Source organism: Plectrocnemia conspersa, unplaced genomic scaffold (assembly GCF_051122295.1).
Source record: "Plectrocnemia conspersa isolate PC_06_02 unplaced genomic scaffold, ASM5112229v1 ptg000009l, whole genome shotgun sequence".
Taxonomy (NCBI): domain Eukaryota; kingdom Metazoa; phylum Arthropoda; class Insecta; order Trichoptera; family Polycentropodidae; genus Plectrocnemia; species Plectrocnemia conspersa.
In genome coordinates this window covers 29,159,672-29,182,425 of record NW_028277173.1, presented here as the reverse complement: position 1 = coordinate 29,182,425, position 22,754 = coordinate 29,159,672, and the positions used below count along the sequence as shown (strand labels likewise).

Sequence of the window (22,754 nt, the reverse complement as noted above, 5' to 3'; positions counted from 1 at the left end):
AAACTCATTTCGCGTCGAGGTGATATTTCATTCACCTTTAATCACCCTTAAAAGTTGCACAAAATTGAATTATTGATCAATATCTTAAAATAAGTTTTGGTATAAATAGTACGGTAGTAAGTGGCAGGGGTTTGTATTTTTTAAAATTAAAAAAAACTAGTATTTCGTAGCAATTAAGTAAAATAATAAAGCAAATGTAAGAATTGAAATTATCGATTAGGTCTTAAAATTAGTGGGCATTGTTTTGAAGGATCGGGCTATGGCCGCAAATCTTGTTGTTAATCGCCTCTGCGGCGATATCGACCGAGAGGGCGGCGCGGCCGGGGCTATGGGCGCGCGCCCTTTCCCCCGGCCCCCGTGGTCTCGTTCGCCTCTTCGTTTTCTGCTGCTGCTCCTCGTCGCCGTTTGCGGTACCTCATTCTACCATATTCTACCGTTCAATAACGAACGCTTCTTTGTTTTTCAAAAAATATATGTCTTCCATATGAGACGTGCAAAAGCACAAAAAAAGATAGAATCTTGCGAATTGTAGTTATAATTGTACGAGTATTTTAACAAAACGTTCAACTGAATTACAGATTTAGATGTTGAATTTCTTAGACACACACACTTATTTACTTATGCAATATTGTTTTAAGAAATATAAGTTACCTCATTTGTAGCGCAATTTTGAGACACAAATGAATATATTAATTATCATTTTAAATTATAATAATTAATTATATCCAATAAATATTGTATTTTTGTATTTGTTTTACATCAATAAGTAACATCTTCAAATATCCCTGTTTTTTCTATACTTGTGTACTAGGTATTAGTGATTTAGATTGAACATCTAGTCTGTATTTCATTTCAGATTACATAAAATGCGACGGAGACTGTCCTGACATACACGGACGCATCATCTCCCCAGGATTGCACTACGTACCGGGACCCGACACTTGCACCTTGTGCATTTGCGAAAATGGACAACCCAAGTGGTGCAAAGCCGTCTTGTGTTCACCGCCACAAGTGAGATTTACGCATCTATCGATTCAACCCTACAACCGTTGATATATATTATATTACAGGACTGCAAATCGTTATTCAGGCAAGGCAACACATGTTGCGAGTTCATATGCCTAGATGACGCCCTCTCCACCCATCCCGACTCCGTTCTGGACGGCCATCAAGATCTCGGCCTGAGACTGATAGCCAGCATCGTGACCATCGTGCTGTTCCTTTCCGTCTTGTCGTTTATGATATATAGGGTTCGGCTTAGAAAACTGAGGGGCGTGCAGACTAGACAGATCAACGAAGATCAAAGAAGCTTGGCCAGTATCGGGTGAGTCAGAAACGATCCATGATCTCGTCGGATCGGAATCTAATTCGCTTTATCGCAGGTACATCGGTGGCAGTTTGGGTTATCTCGAAGGAGTATGCGACGATGCACCGGTCCACTTTCCGTCACTGTGGAAACCACCCGGCAATTATTTCCCACGCGGTGAAGCTCCTCCGCCCTACGATGAGGCGGTTGCTCAAGCAAGAGCGGAAGCAATCAGGTTATTATAATCTTTATATTATTTTCAGTCTAAATTTGATTTTGTTCAATGTTCTAATAATGTTAAAAATTAAAACTTGTAATACTTTTACTAAATTATATATTCTCTATTTTTTCTATAATTATTCTGATTCGACAAATAATGTATTGTATTTTTGGAAGCAATAAATTCTTTAATGTCATTTTTATAAACGACATTAAAAAATACAGTAAATTATCCTTTTTTTAGTAGTTTTAGGTAGCGTTAATATTTTTGCTACCAGTTGGCTCCAGAATAAAAAGTGAAATATTTTATAAATATTTATTTTTAATAATGATTATAGATGAAAGTTTATCAAAGTAAAAATAATACATTAAGTTCCAGTGAAATTGGCAGGTCAAAACACCTGTTTTGATTGTTGATCACCAAAAGTATTCGTTATATAGACAATTTCGTAAACTACAAGAGATCCAAAAATAACTTTGTCATATGGAGAACTTAGTTAAATGCGAGTTCGACTGTACTTGTATTTATTATTAAATTATATTGTAACAGCCTTGACATTTTTTGATATGTGAAGTTAATATGAAATCACCTTTTTCGTTTCTCTGTTGCGATCTTTGACTGTCCAGGATGCCTCTTCCTCTTACTAGCCTTGGAATTTTCTATTTCTTCAACTTATGATGCACTTGTATTCATTTTTAATAAAATAAGGATAATACGCTTACACTGATAATATTTATGGGAAAAATGTACATTTTTGGTTTCGAATTTGGCTATTTTTATATACACACGTTAACGGAGAATGTAAAATTACTGCAGTATGTAATTTTATCATCTAACCAACCATATAATATTTTGCCAAATTTTCTTAACAATATTTTACCAAGTTTATGTACTGCTTTTACCACTGCTTTACATATACCTACATAAACTTATATGTGTGATATATATTGACATTAAATTTTAATAAATTTCTAAATAAACCTATATTAACATACTTCATTTTGATATATAAATGTATGTTTTAGTGCGCAATATAAAAATAAATCCAACAATTCACTATGTTCATGAAATGGAAATCGAGCGACATCACTGCCCGCACTTCTATACAATGGCATCAAATTTTTATTATAAAATAATTAAATTGTTTTAATAAAATGGACATGGATCGTTTTTAACCCTTTCTACGCCATACGCGCTCTATGTGACTGGTCGCATGAGGCCGGCTATACAAAACGAGCGCGTATACGCGCTCTACTTTGTTCTCATTTCACTAGCTAGGCTTGAAAGTTTTGTATGACATAAAAAATTAAGCACATAGTGACATCTTTCGAGATGACAAAAAAATATTAAAATCGGATAAATTGCGAATATTATCGATATTACAGAGATCCAAATGAAAGCTTTGTTTGGCGTTCAATGAGAGTCGCTGTTCAGGGTTCAGTCCGCGCAGGATTTTTTTATTACTAATGGGAATAATTATCATCAATTGTAACTTTGGCTTGGCGTGTGCTTGACGTTATTTTATATTTTACCTTTTTCGTCAATATACAATTTTTGATTTTGTTTTCTTGTATTTTTTTATGAATTTTCATAATTTTTATAAAAGCTATTTGACAACCCTATCATTTTGTTTTTTAAACGTCTGTATTTAATTAACCAATAAAACTAATTTTCAAATATATATTTTCCAATATATTGTAATTATTTTATTTTTAAACTCTTCTATCAGCAATGTGACAACCCTGACTTGAATCGAGAAAAAATAATTCTAGTTTTCTGGGTAAACGATAGTGAAAATGTCACATTGTACATTTATTTGATAAGTCATCATAATATACCATCGAAACATTTCCGAAAAATCTAATTTAAATAGATTTTGTTTTTGCTAGAAAATTCTCGGCCTGTAGTGCACGTCCGTACCAATAATTTGCGGCCTTTAAAAGGTTAAACCATCGACAAATTTTAAGATATAAGGGATTTTTTACATGTCCAACGAAGAGTCATTAGATAAAATGAAGTCAATATCACGTTTTTTTCAGTGTAATAATTAAGCGTACTACTTTTTATTTTTAACCTCATACGTTACACGAGGATCTGGGTGTTTCTTATGTATGTAATTAAATTTATTTTTCAGCATTGGCAACATGTCTGGCTTCCATCGAAGCTTCCCGTTGAACGCCGCTACCAATATGGAGAATTTGATGAGAATGGAAAACAATTCGCAGCAGAGGTCGAGGAACATGATGAACTCCGATCACGGTCTGCCTCAGTATCACAGCGGCAACAATAACAACAGTAGCGCCGCTAGATTGTCGACGCCGTTCTATCTCAACAATCTATCCGGCGGTCCGTTGAACGTCGGCGACACGATAGCGGATCTGCGCGATCGGCAGGTCGTAGTGATGGACAACAACCGCACCAGAAACTTCACGGCTCAACATTCGATCACAAGCACAGCAGGTCTGTTCATATATAAGTGAAAATTATTATTTTCAATAAATAGAAAACTGATCTTTTGTTCTTTTGAACCTAGGGAACAATAATTTTATCAGTACTTTAAAAATAACGAGTTCTCTAGCGGCCGTCACAAATAGAAGCAGGGTATCTAATATCAGGGAACAGACTGAATGTAACAGAAGTAACTTTCTGTACAATCCTAATGCTCAATCTTCCGGGATCGAACCATTGATTAACAGCGGATCCTCCACGCAGCCAAGAGTCTTACCGAGCAATCCTATGGATGTCACCAGGTATTTGTCATTATTATAAAAATTTATGCCGATTTATATCATTTTTGTTCCGATCGTTTTCAGACACAGGACCATCCCGCGCATGCTGAACGCATTGGACGACCAATTGAAAGATAGCCGAAACTACATCCACCTCAAACAGAGGCCTATGATGCCGAAGCCGAGTCGAGAGATGAATCCGATGCTTCCCGAAGACGTCGCTAAGTCGCTCGGCTCCGGTCCGACGCGATACTCGGCCGACACGAACAACCCCAGGCTCATAAACGAAAATCCACCGCCGCTACCGCCGCCCAAGTTAAGTGACATTAGTGAAATGAACCCTAGGTTGTTGAAGGAGAACAGTTTAAGATACGTTAATGACAGTATATCTAAAGTGCCAAACGAGCCGAAGAAAAACTCGGAAATGCAACATAGCGACTCGCATCGTTTAGAGAACGATTTTAAATCTGAGACGGACAAGAGGCTTCCCATACCTGTCGTGCGACCTATGGAACGACATCCGCTTCTATCGCTGACTACAGATACAGTAGATTGATTTTTTACATTAATTAAATGATTTATGAAACTTGTTATATTTATATTTTCTTTATATTTGCAGACACCGTGCGGTTGCAGCTATGAATCCGATAGTCTTGCTGTCAACAACGACGATCAAGACGATTATCATAGCGAGTGTGAAAATTGCAAATCTGCAAATGGCTCTAGGTATGAAATAATATACAATAAATTTAAATGTCCCGAAAAGAAGTTACGTCAGTCTCAAAAAAATAAAAACAATTAATCGGTGGTTGGTTGTTTATATTATGCCACTGTTTTTTGATATAGTACGCATTGTATTTTTGGCTGTAATACTATTTATGATATATAATAGTCTGATTTTTTTATTTTCTCAGATATTATTTAGACGAATCGGAAGAAGGGAGCGAACAATGTGAAACTATGACTCTTCACAGAAGACCCCTACCGGAGCATACTCAAGAGGATCTGAACCAATTGCCGACGTCGTTAACGTTACCAGTCAAAACCAAACGAAATCGGTGATTAGTTTATTATGGGTAAAGGCGTAGCTAAGTTAGCTACGCCGCTGCCTGCGTTTAATATTTAAATATCATTCTATCCTGATGTCTCGTCTCTGTGTCTACGTTTCAGATGCCCTCCAGGCAGCAGGGATGCATGGTTTAGTTCCATGCCTGGCACTTCTTCATCGGAAGACGATTAAGATGTGATCGTTACCATCCAGAGTTACTTTGTACGTAAGTAACTTTACAAACTAACATAGGACATTATAGATTAAAACGTTAAACGATAAGATTAAATATTATTAAATATATATATATATATACATATATATCTACGTGAAACGTATTATAGAATAATTATAAATGTGACTCAAAATCTGATCTCTTATTTGCGACAATTCCATGATATTTTAATTCGTTTTATATAAACAAGTTATATTTATAATATAAAAATGATTATATTTTTTATGTGTATAGTGTATGTTTTACACATTGAATGATTTTTATATTATTTTTTTATTCGATATGTACCTGATACGAATCTTTATTTTATTTATTTATTTAATATGTAAAGTGGTTAGACACCAAGTTTGAAATGCAATGGAATGTAAACGGATGATGATATTATATCAAATAATTAAGGACGTTTTGAAAAACAATAATAAAATTATAATTGAAGGAATGTGAGCTTATTATTATATCTCTAAGGTTCCATTGTGTTTTATTTAAAATAAAAAGTATTTTGCAGGCATTGTGCCTTGTTTAAAAGTCAGTGTCGCATTATCGATATATCAAGGCCTAATTATTGGATATATTTTGTATAGTTTTATCGTCTAAGGCCGTAACATTGTTATCCTTTCAATATAAAATAACGAGAAGTAGTCGAGAGTTGCAAAAAAAATATTTTCAAGAACCGTAATAATTAATAGTTTTCGGTGTTTTTGCGATAGTATCTATATCTGTGAATAGTTTAAGGACTCTGATTATCCATTGTTGGTTTAGTTTGTTTGTAATATAATCATAAATTAATCTTAAATTTTTCTTAAGATTCCTATTTTCAGACTGAAAGTATGTAATATATATACATATATATATATACATTCCAAAAAAAAATGTGATACTAATCGAAACTTTTTATTATTTGTTATTATATTGTTTATAAAATGTTGCCTTTTATAGTCTATTTATAAATATTTGTTATTATTGCATTCTTATTAACGAGGCACAATGTTCAATTGTTGTGATTTATTTCATGTTGCTCTCTGTGTAAATGTATCGAAGGTTTTCTCGATATTGAATATTACCGTGTTATGCTTTGATGAATAATTTGTTCGAATCGTAGACTACCTTTCGAATGTATCAATGATGTGTAATTAGATTAGTGAAAAAATAACATTGTTTGTAACGTTGTTCAATATATATATACATATATATATGTTGTGAAATGTATATGTGGACGTTTGAATGATGGAGAAAAAAATCTTCTATAATATATGTTAGAACTGAAATAATATAAATATATTTCAATGAAAAAAAATTAAATGTTTTATTATTTATAATTATACATTAAATATTATGTATAGAATCAATATTAGACAAGTCAAACTTATTTTTTTATATGAGGTAAAATTCAGAATAAAAAAAGCTTTATGAAAAGTAATTTTATTAACTTAAAAATATATTCACTCATTTAAGGATATATATACAGACGGCCTTCGACTTTCGCACAATTCGCACATTTTTTTTTAATTTAAATTTTTTTTTTAAATAAATTATAAACATGAGTGAGAAACGGAAAAACTTCAGTGTTGATACGAACAAAGATAAATCAAGGACTCATAAACTTCATACAATTCGAGACAAAGATGGAAATTATTAGACGTTCTGATAGCGGTGAATCTTTTGCTTCAACGGACGTTCGTATGATACAAACAGGTCTACGATATGTTAAATTGTGGAAATTAAAGATATATTTCCATAATCTTTAAAGATATGTTTCCAAAAAAAAAACATGCATGAAATGGAAAAATCTTTGTCATCATGGATTGATGACCAACATGAAAAAGATGTCCCTCTGAGTATTTCAACTATTCAAGCAAAAGCTCTTAGTTTGCACAAAGATTGGAAGGGTAGATTAAAAAAAAGATTTTAACACAGTTTTTCAAGCAAGTAACAGTAGGTTTTACAATTTTAAAATGAGGTATTCTTTTCATAATATTAAATTTACTGGAGAATCAGCTGATGCGGATAAAGATGCTGCAAAAGAATTTATTTCGTAATCATCCAAAATTATTGAATATGGAGAATATTCCTCTAGCCAAATATTTAGTGTAGATGAGACAGGTTTATTTTGGAAAACTCTTTAGCAATGAAAAATATGAATGAAGCCTTTACGCATCTTGACAAATTTTTAAATATTATGGAAGATTGTGAACCCAATGGAGAACGCATATCTCAAGTGCGTAGAGCGATCAATAAAGAAATAGCATGTTATAAAATACTATATGAAGAAAAGAAAAAGAATAATGGAAAATAGTTAACTCTTGATAACTTTTCAAAGGAAACACCCGCAAGCCCCGCTTAAACATGTCTCTTAAGCGCCTCTTAATCATCTTATATTTACTTGATAAATAAATATTTTAAAATACACACAATTTCAATTTTTTTTACTTCTTTCTACTTTTGAACATTCAACATTCGCACACATTTTCAGGAACCAATTATGTGCGACAGTCGAGGGCCGCCTGTGTGTACATATATGTCGTTATTAAACTCTTCGAGGTCTAGTATTATGGGTATAAAATCTCGAATGTTGTCTTCCCTGAGCGATCCTCCTCCTGTGCACCTTCTTATGCTTCGATAAATGATCCGACCTCGAAAACCCTTTATTACAATCGTTACACTTATAAGGCTTTACTCCCGAATGACTCCTCCTGTGTCTCGCCAGCTCGTCCGATCTTGAAAACTTCCACGTACAATTGGGCCAAGTGCACGTGAACGGTTTTTCTCCAGTGTGCCGCCGAAGATGAGCCTTCAGATGAGACGCTTTGGCGTACATCTTCGAACATTCGTAATACGGACAAGAAAATATATTATCTTCCTGTATCTTTTCAGGACTTACCGAAACATATTTACTTTCTACTTTTGGTGCGCATAATAAGTTATGATCGTGTAAAGCCGGATGCATTGTCGATTCATCCATGTTGTTATAATCGCCATTGCAAAATTTCAAAAAGTAAATCGGTTCATTTTGTACGTTTTCAATAGATTGATTCGATCCCTCTAAGAACTGCTCGCAAAATTCATTGCAAAGAATCGTCCTTTCCGGTAAATTTATATTATCCCACGGTAAATCGTCGGACGTCTCCGCTAGCAGTTTATCCAACTCTCTGTCTATATCGATCCAATCGTTATCCTGGGTCTCGTTGGATAGATTTATATTTTCAATCTGATTTTGATAGTCGGGATTCAATTGCGTTTCGTTGAAGTGTAAAATGTCGGATAAAAGAAGCGGTTCGTCTTGAGAATTGCAACACGGATTGAAGAACTCTTGAGACTTGAATGCGTTAGGTTCCGATTGTATATCAACGTCGATCAATTGATTCTCGTAGTTGATGCCGAAATCGAAGAAGTTGTCGACTTGCGTCAGTTCTAATGAGTTCATAAGCGTCGCTCGATTCATTTTCTAAGAAAATAAAATATTTTAGTTTTATTATTTATGGATAGTTAATAATAGATATATTGACTTACGATCGAAATGAATGATCCGACTGTCCACTTCAGATGTCGGAGTGACTGTGACACCAGCGGCGTCGTGCGCCACATTTTTCCCATCCGTGCGATAATCTCCGATGATGGTTCGTGTTTATGTTGATAACGATACAAATCCAGACGTCCTAAATAAATAATAATAAATGTCGGCGGTATTAAAATATTTGGGTATAAAAAAATCTATGAAATTGTCATTAAGTGGTGTGATGGTCGTCGATAGTTTGGCCCGCCACATGGCCGAAGATAATTTGATCGGATACATAAGGGGTCGATTTGTATAGTTAAGATAATATAGCTTAAAACAGATTTATGAATGTTGATCGATAAATAAAAACATATTAATTTTACTGAAAGATACATTTAAATTTTCACTAGCAGTTTTTTTTATATAAGTAAATTTAGGTTTTTTTATTCAACTTAATGAAGCTTTGGGTTAATGATATTTTGGAATACTGCTTAAAATATATCACTGCATCGATTAGCAACAAGTAGTTCAGATGACATTAAAATTAGTTACAAAATTTCTTAGTCACATAAATTATTGTCATATTTTTTATATTATCAAATTCTGTTAAAAAAAATTTTTGTCAGAAACTTTCTAGTGTTTCTTAAGCGTTTTTAATTTTAAAAGTTAAAAAGTGGGTATAATAATTTTATTTCTTGATTTTAATGATTGATACATATGACTGAATTTATTCATAAAAACTGATAATTAAAAAAAAAAAGTACCTGCTATTATAATAAACGTACATACTTAAAAATACACACAAATATCTAAAAAAAGTATTTTATAAAAACAACACTTGGCAAACTACAAAAATACTGATTTTAAGCAATACTTAGTAAGTGAAAGCAGCCGCCTCCCTCTTCACGTTAATCCTAGATTCAGCTACTTGAACATCACATATTTATATCAATTACATAAAAGGTAAGTGATTAAAAAATTGTTAGCCGTTTAATATGAGTTATAAACAAGTTTAATCTATTTTTCTGTCACGCGAATATTTTTTACATTATCAAATTTCGGTAAAGATACTTATAGTTTATTACAAACTTTTGTTTTAATGATAATAGAAGTCTCATTATTGATTTATTGCTTTTGACGTGAATTTTTGACTTCTGAGAAGTGATAATTGTTTTTGCGTCCTTCTATTGACCAAAATTTGATTTGTATATACTTAAACCAATATAATAATAAGAAGTCGGTAGTAGTATCAGTAATCATATTTTTAAAACATAGTGTAGTATCGAAGTGCAGGCAAACTATAGTACTATAGAGCAACATGCCAGATGCGACGTCTGTTTGTCTGTAGAGTTGAGTTGAATTCTAAAATTATAATTTATTTTAAATTTTCATTAGGTCAACTTGGGTTTGGTTAATTCGCATAGGTTAGATTTGGGTTTGAACAGCAAATGTACATTTCACAACTGTCAAATTGAGTTTGACATTTTAAAGCACCATATAATTTTACTAGCGCCTATCAGTTAAATTATATTTTCGCTAGTAGAAATATGTATCTACTGGTGAAAATGTATTTGGACTTCACTAGTGAAAGTATAATTTTACTGAAGAAAATACATATTCACTGAAACATTTATACATCCATGTATATAAATCATGATAAGTATGTAAATGTATATATTACTACATAGGGAAAAGTTAAAATCTCATAATTTTACTAGTACTTTTCACTGGTAAAAATATATATATATATATATATCTATCGGTGAAAATGTATTTCGATATGATTTCACAAAAATGACATATTTAAAAAAAATATTTTCGGAATAGAATTTTTTAGGGATAAGCCAAGATTTTCTGGCTTAGAATCAGAGACGTCATTTCAGCATTTTTCAGGGAAGTGGACAACAGTTGGCTAGTCAGTAGTCGCTCCTTTTAATATTTCATTAAATGACGTGCATTTTTCTGGACAAATTCAAGGGGGCAGGGGCAAATGCCCCCACCTGCCTCTCTCAAATGACGTTTCTGGTCATCTTAGCTAAGAACATTCGTGACTTTCTCTATGAAACCGTATTATTTGTGCAAAATATTCTTGATTTAATATGAAATGAAATAATCGTGATTTCTCACTAGAACGTCTAGTTAATATGTTTTAAAAAGTGCAATGGGAAACACAAATTGGGAGCCGCTGCCATAAGCGCTAAATACACGCGCGTCACACATGTTTGACGTTTCGCGGCTCCGACGAGCAGACGTCCCAAGGGAGCCTGAGCGCGCGCCTCGGTAGAGTGCCGAGTGACACTTGAGCCGCACGAGCGATAATCGGCGATAGTTTCTGAAAAACGACAGCACATGGCCGGTACTGATGTCTCCGGACGTCGGTTCGAATGCGGCGCCATTTTTTTAGTCGGCGCATGCGCGCCGACTAAAAAAATGACTTGCAAAAACAATAACAGCTACAGTTGATAACTAAAATTTGTATCATTATTGCTAGTTGCGTAGATATCAATTGATTAATTTTAATAATTCCTACAATACATCGCCTCTTTCATGTTTTTCTCTTGGCCTTGAGATCGGATATGTGCGTCCATGTTTTTATAAATTTAAATCATTTAATTTAATCATTGAAAAATCTATACTAATTAAATTATATATACATGTATCCATAACTCTAAGAGTATCGATCGATAAGTTTAGATGAACTCTCATGTAAGGTGACCAGATTTTAAAAATATTAAAGGAAGACAAAAATAAAAATGCTATCTGTGAAATTTTTGTACGAGAAAGTCATTTTGAAAATTTTTATTCTAGGATAGAGGACAATCCTTGGAAGGAGAACGTCTAGTACCATAGATACATATGTATGTCCCAAGTCGAGTTCTTCCTACCCTCGACATTTGGGCTAATGCGGCGATTTAGAGATGGAGGAAGATTGTTATTGTCTGTAAAACTTAATTATAAAAATTATTTTTGCTCAAGTCGTACTTTGCTGGGAGATTTAGAATTTTCAACATCGTCCTTGATCTCTTGAGGATTTGTAGGAAAGCCATTTGTGTGATATAATTTTTAAGACAATTATTGAACGAATATATTTAATTATCATTAATCATAATCGACTTATTTAAAATTTTGGAAATCATAATGTATAAAATTATTTTTTCTAGATAGCTCTGATATTTTTTCATATATGAAAGAACTTTATGCCATATCCTGAATAACAATTTACTTTTTGATCTAGATTATTTTTCTAATACATATATAGCTAGGTTGAAAGCAAAATAAGAAACAAACGTAATTAAGGTATAGTTTACAAATATTTTTATTTATTATATAATTGTTATGCAATCCAGTTTGACTATACAAATCTAGTAAATTCTGATTTCTAGCACTAGGGGTTAAAACTAAGTCAAAAACCTTGTTAATGAAATAATAATAATTTGTTGTGTTCATTATCGATTGTTATTTGTATGTTGCTAAACTAGAAATATCTGCATCCAACACCGTACAGAAAATACCATATCGGATTTCGGAAGCATATATGAATATCAATTACGATACTTTTTGATAAGAGAAACGAGAGCAGTGAATTTTTAAAACAGTTTATTTACATTATTTATACATTTATAAAAAAAATACGTCTTCAAGAGTCCATTCGTTCGTGATGAGCGAAGATATTTTGTGAACGCCAATCCCTTTATATCATTAACGTCACAATAATCGAAACCAATTTACATTATATACAAAACGCAATTAATTTAACACACCTTTTTCCTTTATCATACATATCACAGTTTCCTAGAAAAATATATTTCAATAACTAATCAAAGAACGGGAAGAACTTTGAAATAATGGTATTTGTTTACTTATACCCTAAATGATGTAGCTGGTCTTTTTGACTATAAAAAAAATTAATAACAAGGAGCTACTGAGAAAAAAGATATAAAACGTAAGCAAATATCAATGATTTAAATGGATATAATAAAAGTCTTGTGACATCATGTATAATATTGCAAAGATATACGAGAAAGTATATAAAAGTACATTTCGTTCAGAAATAAATATCATTTATTTCTGAACGAAACAAATTTCAAATAAATACATTAATATATTACGCAAATGCCGTTTAGGAAAATTTTCTCTTTAAAAATAAATTATCAACAATAACTATAAGTCTTTTATATATATATATGTATATATAACTGTCCATATATTTTATAACGTATATGGAAACTCTCAGAGTCAATTTGTTTTTAAAGTACACACATTGTCGATTGAAACAATTTGTCATAGTTCATAACTGTCGCACCCGATGGAATGTTCTATTATGAAACGGAGTTTACGGCGGTGTATACTCCCATTTGGTGTTGTAGGCGGGCTCTGGCAAACAGAGCCATAGTGCGTGCTAGGCGGGTTGACCGTCCGGTCGAGCGACAGCGACGGCAGCGGCCGAAGTCGGCGCGGCGTTCGCTGCCGCGCTTTCCTGATCTCGTTGCTGACGCCTCCGTTGCTTGCTCCACATCTCGTGACAATCTTGCCACGTAGGCAGATGAGGCGCGAGCATACTGTAATTTTAAAAATATAATTTTTAAAACCACCCATCAACCTCGTAATTATTATATGATTTTTATACGAAAAATGTACACAGTTTTGATTCTACGTATATGAATATTATACTCACTGTTCAGGTATGACGTTCTTAAACCAAGCACTTTTCAAAGCTTCTTCGGCTGTTATGCGTCTATCGGGATCTAATTCTAACATTTTATCTAATAAATCAAGCGCCGGTATAGGCATGAAAGAAAACTCATCACGTAAGCGCCTCCGGTAGATTTTTTTCGGTTTGAAGGAATGCCACAAGGGAAGTTTTATGACAGACGGCCAAACGGCGGGTACTGGCGTTCCGCACAGTTTTGAGATCAGTTCCAATTGCATGAGTTCCGTGCCCGCCTATAAGAAGAGATAATCGGTCAACACTATCGTCTAGACATGTATTATATTATTTTTATCTTACTTGAAACAGCGGGCGCGTTAAAAATAGTTCCCCCAATATACAACCGCAGCTCCAAACGTCGATAGCCGGACCGTATCTTTCTTCGCCGAGTAGTAATTCGGGCGGACGATACCACAAAGTGATGACTTTATTGGTGTATTGGCGTTGCCGATCTTCAGCGTTATATAACCGCGCTAAACCAAAATCGGCCAATTTCACTTCTCCTCTGAAAGTAAAATAATCGTTTAAACGGACGACTAATCAATATATAAAAATATTTACAAAAAAATATATACCTATTGTTCATTAAAATATTGCTGCATTTTATATCTCTATGTAAGAAATTCTTCTTATGGCAATAATTCAAACCGTCCAACAACTGTCGCATTATGCTAGCGTTATCCGAAACGCTAAACTCTACCATTTTCGATTCCAGTAAACCCATTAGATCGTGGTCCATGTATTCAAAAACTAAATAGAAGGAACATTTGTCCTGCAAAGTAATAAATTTTAAAAACATCGCATATAAAAATAGTCATACTATCTTTATAATAAAATGCATACTTTTGCTAAAGTAGAAATATCTTCTTTATCCGTGACAATCTCCCTCAAGTTGACTATGTTTTTGTGGTTGAGTTGTCGCAATATCTTGATCTCGCGCACTGCTGTGATGGGAAAACCTTCCTTCTCATGCTCTAGGCGGACTTTCTTCAAAGCGACTAAATGATTGGTGCGGTGATCGCGTGCTTTATACACTTGACCGTAAGTACCTTCTCCGATTTGATCGATAACCTAAAAATACGAAAAAATAAAATTGAAAATTGAAGATTTACACCAAGGGGACGTTGCGGAATCCGTCCCCTGAATTTTTAAATCAGTAACAAACAATGAAACGTACATCAAAAACGTCAACGAAGCGTTCGCCCCAATCGTTCCCTGATGCGTTGATGGCGGAACGAGAGCTGCGTCGCTTTAGTATTTTAGGTCGTTTCAATCGAGACTTGATCGGAGACGGCTGCGAAGGCTTGACATTGGAGTTGAGAGGTGGAGTGCATCCTATATCGTCGTCGCCGCTTAAGTCTTCAGAACCAGGAATAACTGGAATGATTTGAAACCATCAACAAAACATTTTGATACAATCGTTGCATCTTTAAAACGCTACTATACCTGGCGGCATCGGCAAATTCATGATTCCAGATTTGCGCAACTGTTTCACGGGAGGAGACGGCGAAGCGCTCACCGGACTATTGAGATCTGTGCCCGTAACGCTCGGAGGCATGGGCAGACCGGTAATGCTACGAGTCTTGGAAGTGGACGCCAACGCGTTCAAACGATTCTTGTATCCGCCTTCGTTCAACGTTCCGTCAATCTTTGTAACAAAAAATTGATAATGTCATTTATATCGACAATGTAAACAATAAAGGCTCTGCCACACAGAAAGCGGTCTGTCGCGGCGAGAAGCAATATCAGACCGATACAGGTCAGATATCGCTTCCCGCCGCAACAGACCGTTTTCTATGTAGCGCCTTTAGCAGTATAATAATAAGTTAGTATGTTATTCGAGCGATTTCGACTGATGCAATACCTTTGAAACGGGCGGCAAAGGAGCTCCACCGACGAAAGTGTTTTTAGTGTCGATCTGCTTCCTGTCGACCATGCCGTTGCTGTCTTTGAGGATCGAGTCTACGCGGTCTCGGCCAACTCTGACGGAATCAAAGTCAGGCGGCGGCTTCAAAGGAAGCACTTTGCTGCTGTCGGTGTTCGGCATGGGAATATCTATGATGTCTAGATTCTGCATGTGGGGAAACGTCGTCCCATTTTCGTGCGAAGCGGACGAAGCTCCAGGCGCAGAGTTGCTTTCAGAATTATCGTCGGCCGATAATATCCTTGTTTGTTCGTTTGATTGCTGATTCTCATTCTTCTGCAGAAGTATCTCCTGAAGCTTCTGTGCGAAAATTATATCGAAAAAAGAAAATACAAAAAAACGTTAGTTGACGATTTTTCATTTGGGATTCTAAAAATAAAATTATAAAGAATGTCAATAAATAAATTAATATTTTTCTTTGCAAATTTAATATTTTTTTTTTAGATACAATGTATTTGGATACCACACCAAGAAGGTTATAGTTTATTCTTTGATTTTCTCCAGAAATTTCAGTATTTTGTGAATTTTATTTATTCTCAAAATTTAAATTAAACCATAATCATCATTTAGACTTTAAAAATGATAAATAATTTATTTAATTAGAAGTAAGAGTACAAAAAACTATTAAAAATTAACAGAATTCGTTCACATATGTTGACATTCGATTAATTTTTTTTAACCTATCATGCGAATTTAAATAATTAAGCACAGAATCTGAAAAAGGAAGAAGTACCTTAGCTCTTTTGTGTTTATCTTTGACGAGTTCAGCAAAGAGACTAGTATCGTTTATTTTCTCTTTCAGATCAATTCTCCTCTGTAGCACCGGCGCTACATCACTGGACTTAGGCAACCTAAATCGATTAAATTAAATTAAAACTTGGGTTCAAAAGAAGCATAATCAGTAATCGGAACGTATATAATACTTGGCCGGCGACGGACTTCTGTATCTAGACCTCCTATGAGAAGGACTGCGAGGAGAAACGCGCCTTCTTGTACTAGATCGCCTTTCGGACGATCTTCGCCTTTTGAGTCCTCTGCTGCTGCTGCGAGACTTACAGCTGAAATTCGATAAAACGGTAGAATCAAACGGAAATATAGGCGAGTTAGACTATCGAAATAAACCTCTTTGAATGTCTCGTTTTTTCATGTTCTCTTGTCGAATGATGTTTTCTGTGTTCTCTATTAGTAGTTCTGTGCAAACGGTCCGAGCGTTTTCTGCGTGGGCTGTGTGCTTCGGGGGAATCTGCGAAATTCAATCTGACTGTAAGAATCAAAGATTTATATGGTAAATATTATTATGAAGCCACTCCGTATTGCTGTGAAAGAATATCTTTCATTGTATTAAATAAATGAATTTTGAATGATTTTAAAATGGAAAAATATAATTAAACTCATGCAGGATAAAAAAACTATATAACTAAATTTATCATCTGATATTTTTAGGATAGTAACATAAAAAACATAAGTTAATATTAACATATTCAATACTGTGACTTTTTTGCGATAATTTGGACAATTTTTTTTTAAATAATCATAATTTATTCAAACAAATTTGTAATGTAATTTTTTATTAATTATTTTGTTGTATTTGAAATATTAAAATTAGTCAATGATAAGCTATACCAATAAATGGTTGGAAGCGACTGACCTTCTTTAACCCTTTGGATGCTCAACAGCGATATATCGTTGTTCATCATTATATAAAATAAATGTTAACAAAGATCGCTGTTGAAGTCCTGATGCTCGAAAAAGTAAATTAATTTGTGAATTGTTAACTGGTTACTTATGACAATGGCATGAAACGGTTTTTGGATGAATTTAATTATGATAAAAGAACAGATGAATATGTGAAAAAAAAATTTAAAAACATAATGTATAGGAAGAACAGGTGAATATGTGAAAAATAATTTAAAAAACACCATAGTATCCAAAGAGTTAAACAAATTATTTCAGGATCGAATATCATAAAAAGGCTAACAGATGAAGATGAAATGGAATTAATATAAAAAACTCGAAATGTGGAGTTATTGATTTTTAGTGAAATCTTTAACTAAAGTAGCTTTTTTGTATGAAGTTTAAATGACGAAACTTACAAATATGCACATGGTATCAATTTAATAGGTAATGACAACTGTTTGACTCATATTACTATGATTCATAATCGGCGTATTTTGTCCATTATTCATTGTGACAGATATACATCGATATATTTTATGAGAAAGTTATGTTAAAAAATCTTTAGCATAGACTGAAAACGATTGTGGTGTACGATTTTGGAGATTAATATGTTTGCTTACAGTTTAGTTAAGTGCAGTGAGTAGTCTAACAATTTAATGGTGTTTAAATAACTTATTTGATTCAATAAGGCCCTAGGAAGGAGTATGAAAAATTAACCTAATTGGGTTGAATGTCTATGTTGGCGTATATATAATAGAAAGATTTGTAGCTGTATTCTTTTAGTTTAGAAATCCATAAAAACAAAACCAATTCTATGGCAGAGTTAATATGTATTGTTAAGAGTAGATAATTATAAAACAGTAAAAGAAATGAAGTATTCGGTACATCAATTACTGATAACAAAGTAGTTTACAAACAAGTTAGTACAACAAAATTAGTTAAGCAGAGATGTGCGAAAAACTATTTATGTATTTACGGATATTAACTATTTAATAGCAGTTATTAAAGGTCAGATCAATATATTTATGTTAACTATTTTCCTTATCGAATTGCATAATCGTGGAAAAGTAACCAACGTTTTTTGTGCTATATATTTTATCTACACAAAAAAATAATGGGATCCGACTTAAATAAAGCGATAAGTCAAGGAGCTTTTCAGTAATGATTGACTCAAAGTTCATGGAATAGAAATTGCCTCTATGGATCCATCGAATATAAGGAAAAGTTGAAAGAGCGATCACAAAAATTATAGATAAAAAAAGGGTCTCGATGAAATAATTGCCAAAAGAGTAAAAATAAATAATATTAAAGTCCTTTAATGCAATTTATGACAAAATTCATAAATTTAAATAATTCAGAATAAATCAGTCGATCATATTTATGAAACGTAGACAAGTTTTGCCATTCTCTCTAAAGCGAATAGGGTAATCTAGAATGAAAATCGAGTGTTAAATACTTAAGACATACCCCTGGATTTAAATTTAATAAACACACTTTTGAACTTTGCTCTTAAGGACTTGCTGCCATTGCGACCTTTAGACTGATATTCAATAGAAAAACGGCTTTTCTGCAACAAATATTTTTTAATATACAAATTAATTGACGTCTCTAGGCGTCATGGCGAACAAGGTCCATGCGCGGATGATATGTTAGGGTTGAAAATTGATTATTAAAATTAAATATTTTTCAAAGAATTATTGGTGTTTTCGATAAAATATTTTTCAAAGAATGTTCGACGCATATTCTAAATTTTATGAATTGAAAAAAACTTGACATGTTCATTATATTTTATGAAGTAACAGGATAAGTTTATGTATAAAAAAACATTTCTTAATTTATTTTAAACACGGATGTTGTATGAAAATTTTTTGAACGCAGCCACAGGGTTAATTGTAAACACATCTGCACGGTGTTAATAAACTGTAATTCGTCCAAAACAAAGCTATAAATAATCTACCACACATAACTTTATAACAATAAAAAAATCTTACGTGAAACAGAAATCAACGATTAACCCTTTAAACGTGGCTGGTATTTTTGCACAGCATTTCGCACTGCTAATATGCAGTGTTTAACCCCTTAAGTGGATATGTCGTATATATCCGTCATGACAAAAGTACTTGCAAAGTGGGTATGACGGATATATCCGCATTTTGAAAATTTTAGCAAAACTCAATGGAAACGACGGATATGTCCGCTCGTTTGTTTACGTTAGATGTATGAATGATTCATCTCGGGAACCGACTTGTTCGAACTTGATGTCAGTGTGTGTCAAACGATCGTAGAGGTTTCACAGATTTGGTTTGTTCAGTTCATATTGTTCGTTTTATTTTCTACATATTTTTTACTTGTAAGTTGGTTAATAATATTATTCAGAATAGTAATATTATTAATAAAAATATTTTTGATAGAAAAAAGGGAAGAGAAGTTAAGAAGATCTAAAACCGCCTAGCCTTCACATTTAGTAGAAGCACATTTTCCGTCATTTATTCCGCCGACGACATAACAAAAGCCTACAAAACGATGTATACTGTGTTATAAAAAAGGTATTCGAAAGGAATCTAAATACTGGTGTGAAGACTGCAGCAGATCACCACTTTGTGCAGCTCCTGTCTTAAAAATAATTTTTACATGTTTCATATTAATTTTTTTTTCTAAGTTCTTGTAGTAATCAAATTAAGTGTTTTTTTATTAAGTTGTATATTTTTATTTACTATTTTCTCATTATATTATGTTTTCAATTATTAAATATTATTTTTATAAATGCTTTTTATTTTATTTTTTACATACTTATTGTAATTTGTACATGTGTAATGTAATACAATACATACATACTTACAAAATAAAGTAATTTTCTTTATAATTGTGTTTAATTTTAAAGTATTTCATAAAAAATCTCAATAAGTGACGTATATATCCGCTAGCGGCAAAAAGTTCGTGTCACTGCGGATCACACTTTCAACAGTAAAGCATAACGTTGAAGGGGTTAATGAATTCATACAACTTTAATGAAATAAAATTTAGTATATAAATTCGGAATACATTTTCACCGGTGAAAATATAATTTATCTGGGTGGTGCTAGTAAAATTATCCGATTTTAACTTTTCCATACGTAGTAATATTTACATACTTATCATTATTTATTTACATATAGTGTTAGTGAATATGTATTTTTGGTGCAGTTATATTTTCACTAGTGAGGTCCAAATACTTGTTTAGCAGTTTCAGTTAAACATATATTTTCGCTTGTAGTAATACTACTACTACTAGCGAAAATATATGTTTGAAATTATACGCTGCTCTAAAATGTTTATGAAACTCGATTTGATGTCTATTTACCGTTCAAACTTAAACCTAACCTACACAAACTAAACTAACCCAAATTGATCTAATGAAAATTCTAAAACTAATTATAGTTTAGTCAAGCTCAAAATACAAGCTAAGCCAATTCAACTCTCAGGGGAAAATAAGTGGAAGAAGAAATACAGATAGACGGCATATCTTGCATATTGCTCCATAGTTTGTCTGCATTTCGATATTACACTGTAAATACACAAAAAATACGATAACTATCTTTAACGATATTAATACGGACTTAAAATATGAGAGTATTGGTCAAAGTATATTCAAATCGAATTTTGATCAATAAGAGGGCGCAAAAACAATTATCCCTTCTTAGAATTCAAAAATCCACATCAAAAGCAATAAAATCGTGTCGGCTCCGTTGCAGTGGGAGTGCTCGGCAACGAACGTCGCCACTGCAACGGCGCCTATACTAGTATTTTTTTACACGTTTCTGTTCAGAATGCTACTTCATGGAACTGCACGAATTATCAAAGACGATTTAAACATATTTGCTTTATTATTAATGTTCTCAAATTTTAGGGAACAAAACAGCGGGCTTTAACTTTTTTTAAAGAATCTATTCATTCAGGATTGCGTATTTATACACAAATGGTAAAATATTTTCGTATACAATCCACAAAAATTAAATCAGTTTGGTTTGTTCCTACACTATTGGATTCTTTTACCTTAACGTTTTGTAGTATCTATACACATTTAAACTCATCGTATTTGTTGTTTGATTGAAAGTGTGCGTTAAATTTTTAAATTGCAATATAATGATAACGATAATAATAATAATAATTATGAATAAATAATTTTCAACTAATTTTTTTATTCATTTTCATACCACAAAACACAGTTAAACGCAATAAAAAAAAGTTATTTTAAACATTTATAAAAAATAATCTTGAGGATGAAGTGGTTAATGAATATGAATGTTAATGAAATAGAAACATTAAAAAAAAACCCCCCTGGAAAGAACTGAAATGATTTGAAGAATCTACGGCAACAGTATTATAAGAGCACTACTTTTTGTATAAACAGATAAATATAGCCGAACGATTGACATAGTGCAATAATAAAAATATAATAATACCTTCGATCATCATCGGCGAGCGTTCGACGATGGGAAGCCGCCATCGTTCGCGCGGGCTGTGATTTAAATTCTTGGTGCCGGAGTAAATGATCTCCGGATCAGAGTCCACGGCGACTACGTCGTAGTCGGGCGGACGCCGCGGAGTGTGAGGCGATCTCGGCGTGACCGGACCTCTTGGCGACGGAACGGGCGGAGTCTTGGGCGGCGAGTAGCTGTTGCGGCTGATGTCGCTAGCGTTGGTCAGGCGCCTGAGCGGCTGAGGTCGCGGCGGCGTCAGCGGCGAGACGGGGGAGCAGGAGCCGTTGGGCTCGTTCCACATCTGCGTCGTTACCTTCTCGAGGATCTCCTCCTGCTGGAGGATCTCGTCGGGCGAGAGGCTGTCCAAGCTGGCGGTGCGCGATCGCTTCTTAGACTTTTTCTTGTGTCTCTTCTTGTCGCGCTTCTTCTTTTCCTTCTTCCTGCGGATCCTGAGCTCGTCCCTGCAGCGCTCGCGGTAGAGGAGCTCCTCGTACTGGGGGTCGGGCGAGCGGTCGCTAGCTTCGCTCTGGATCTCGCCCGCCTCCGGCGCCGACAGGTCCTCGGAGCTCACGTCCGAGTACTCGACCAGAGGCTTGGCTCTAGTCTCGTCTTGGCGCCGTTTCTTACGCGACTTCTTGCCGCCACGGTGCCGCCCTCGCCGGCGCTCCCTGGGACCGTCCATCTCAGCGCGAGGCGTTCATCGCTGCCGTCTAAAACGAAGGAGGCGTTAGATTCGATTCGGACACTGCGAGAAAAATTTGAAGGTTAACCTGTCAACGAGTCGGGGGCTCGGGGCGGGGGGCGCGGCCCTGCGATCTCGCGGGCGTAGTGCGGCGCTAAGCGCTAAGGCCGCGACCGGAGCGCCTCGAAGCTACTCCGCGCCGTCGCATCGATTCATTCGGATTTCTATAGGATTAGCATCTACTCCGCCATTTGCCCTTCCATCATCGCATA

The 22,754-nt window shown here is 34.2% G+C and overlaps 3 protein-coding genes across 11 annotated transcripts; 1 reads left to right on the top strand and 2 right to left on the bottom strand.

Annotated features, from left to right (window-relative positions):
* Window positions 1–271: 271 nt before the first annotated feature.
* Window positions 272–5,642, top strand: LOC148232546 (uncharacterized). 2 transcript variants are annotated; one of them, XM_088193690.1, is made up of 10 exons: window positions 272–410; window positions 857–1,011; window positions 1,071–1,324; window positions 1,383–1,541; window positions 3,661–3,986; window positions 4,060–4,276; window positions 4,340–4,802; window positions 4,875–4,981; window positions 5,170–5,313; window positions 5,426–5,642. In XM_088193690.1, the coding sequence occupies exons 1-10, from the start codon at window positions 329–331 to the stop codon at window positions 5,493–5,495; spliced, it is 1,977 nt and encodes a 658-aa protein (XP_088049816.1). In that variant the 5' UTR covers window positions 272–328; the 3' UTR covers window positions 5,496–5,642. The 2 variants fall into 2 exon arrangements, with proteins under 2 accessions (XP_088049816.1, XP_088049817.1); XM_088193691.1 differs by having other exon boundaries at window positions 5,437–5,594.
* Window positions 5,643–6,943: 1,301 nt separating this feature from the next.
* On the bottom strand, window positions 6,944–9,305 carry LOC148232545 (uncharacterized). Its single transcript, XM_088193693.1, has 2 exons — window positions 9,046–9,305; window positions 6,944–8,980 (listed from the first exon to the last, which is right to left on the bottom strand). The coding sequence occupies exons 1-2, from the start codon at window positions 9,127–9,129 to the stop codon at window positions 8,063–8,065; spliced, it is 1,002 nt and encodes a 333-aa protein (XP_088049819.1). The 5' UTR covers window positions 9,130–9,305; the 3' UTR covers window positions 6,944–8,062.
* A 3,306-nt stretch (window positions 9,306–12,611) lies between these two features.
* Cdk12 (Cyclin-dependent kinase 12) lies at window positions 12,612–22,753 on the bottom strand. 8 transcript variants are annotated; one of them, XM_088193677.1, is made up of 13 exons: window positions 22,571–22,753; window positions 21,783–22,510; window positions 16,786–16,924; window positions 16,587–16,721; window positions 16,397–16,514; window positions 15,604–15,963; window positions 15,186–15,387; window positions 14,917–15,116; window positions 14,583–14,810; window positions 14,315–14,511; window positions 14,040–14,244; window positions 13,707–13,975; window positions 12,612–13,590 (listed from the first exon to the last, which is right to left on the bottom strand). In XM_088193677.1, exons 2-13 carry the CDS (start codon window positions 22,480–22,482, stop codon window positions 13,431–13,433), a joined length of 2,913 nt encoding a protein of 970 aa, XP_088049803.1. In that variant the 5' UTR covers window positions 22,483–22,510; window positions 22,571–22,753; the 3' UTR covers window positions 12,612–13,430. The 8 variants fall into 8 exon arrangements, with proteins under 8 accessions (XP_088049803.1, XP_088049806.1, XP_088049804.1 ...); XM_088193680.1 differs by having other exon boundaries at window positions 14,917–15,098; XM_088193678.1 differs by having other exon boundaries at window positions 15,604–15,960.
* Window position 22,754: the final 1 nt, after the last annotated feature.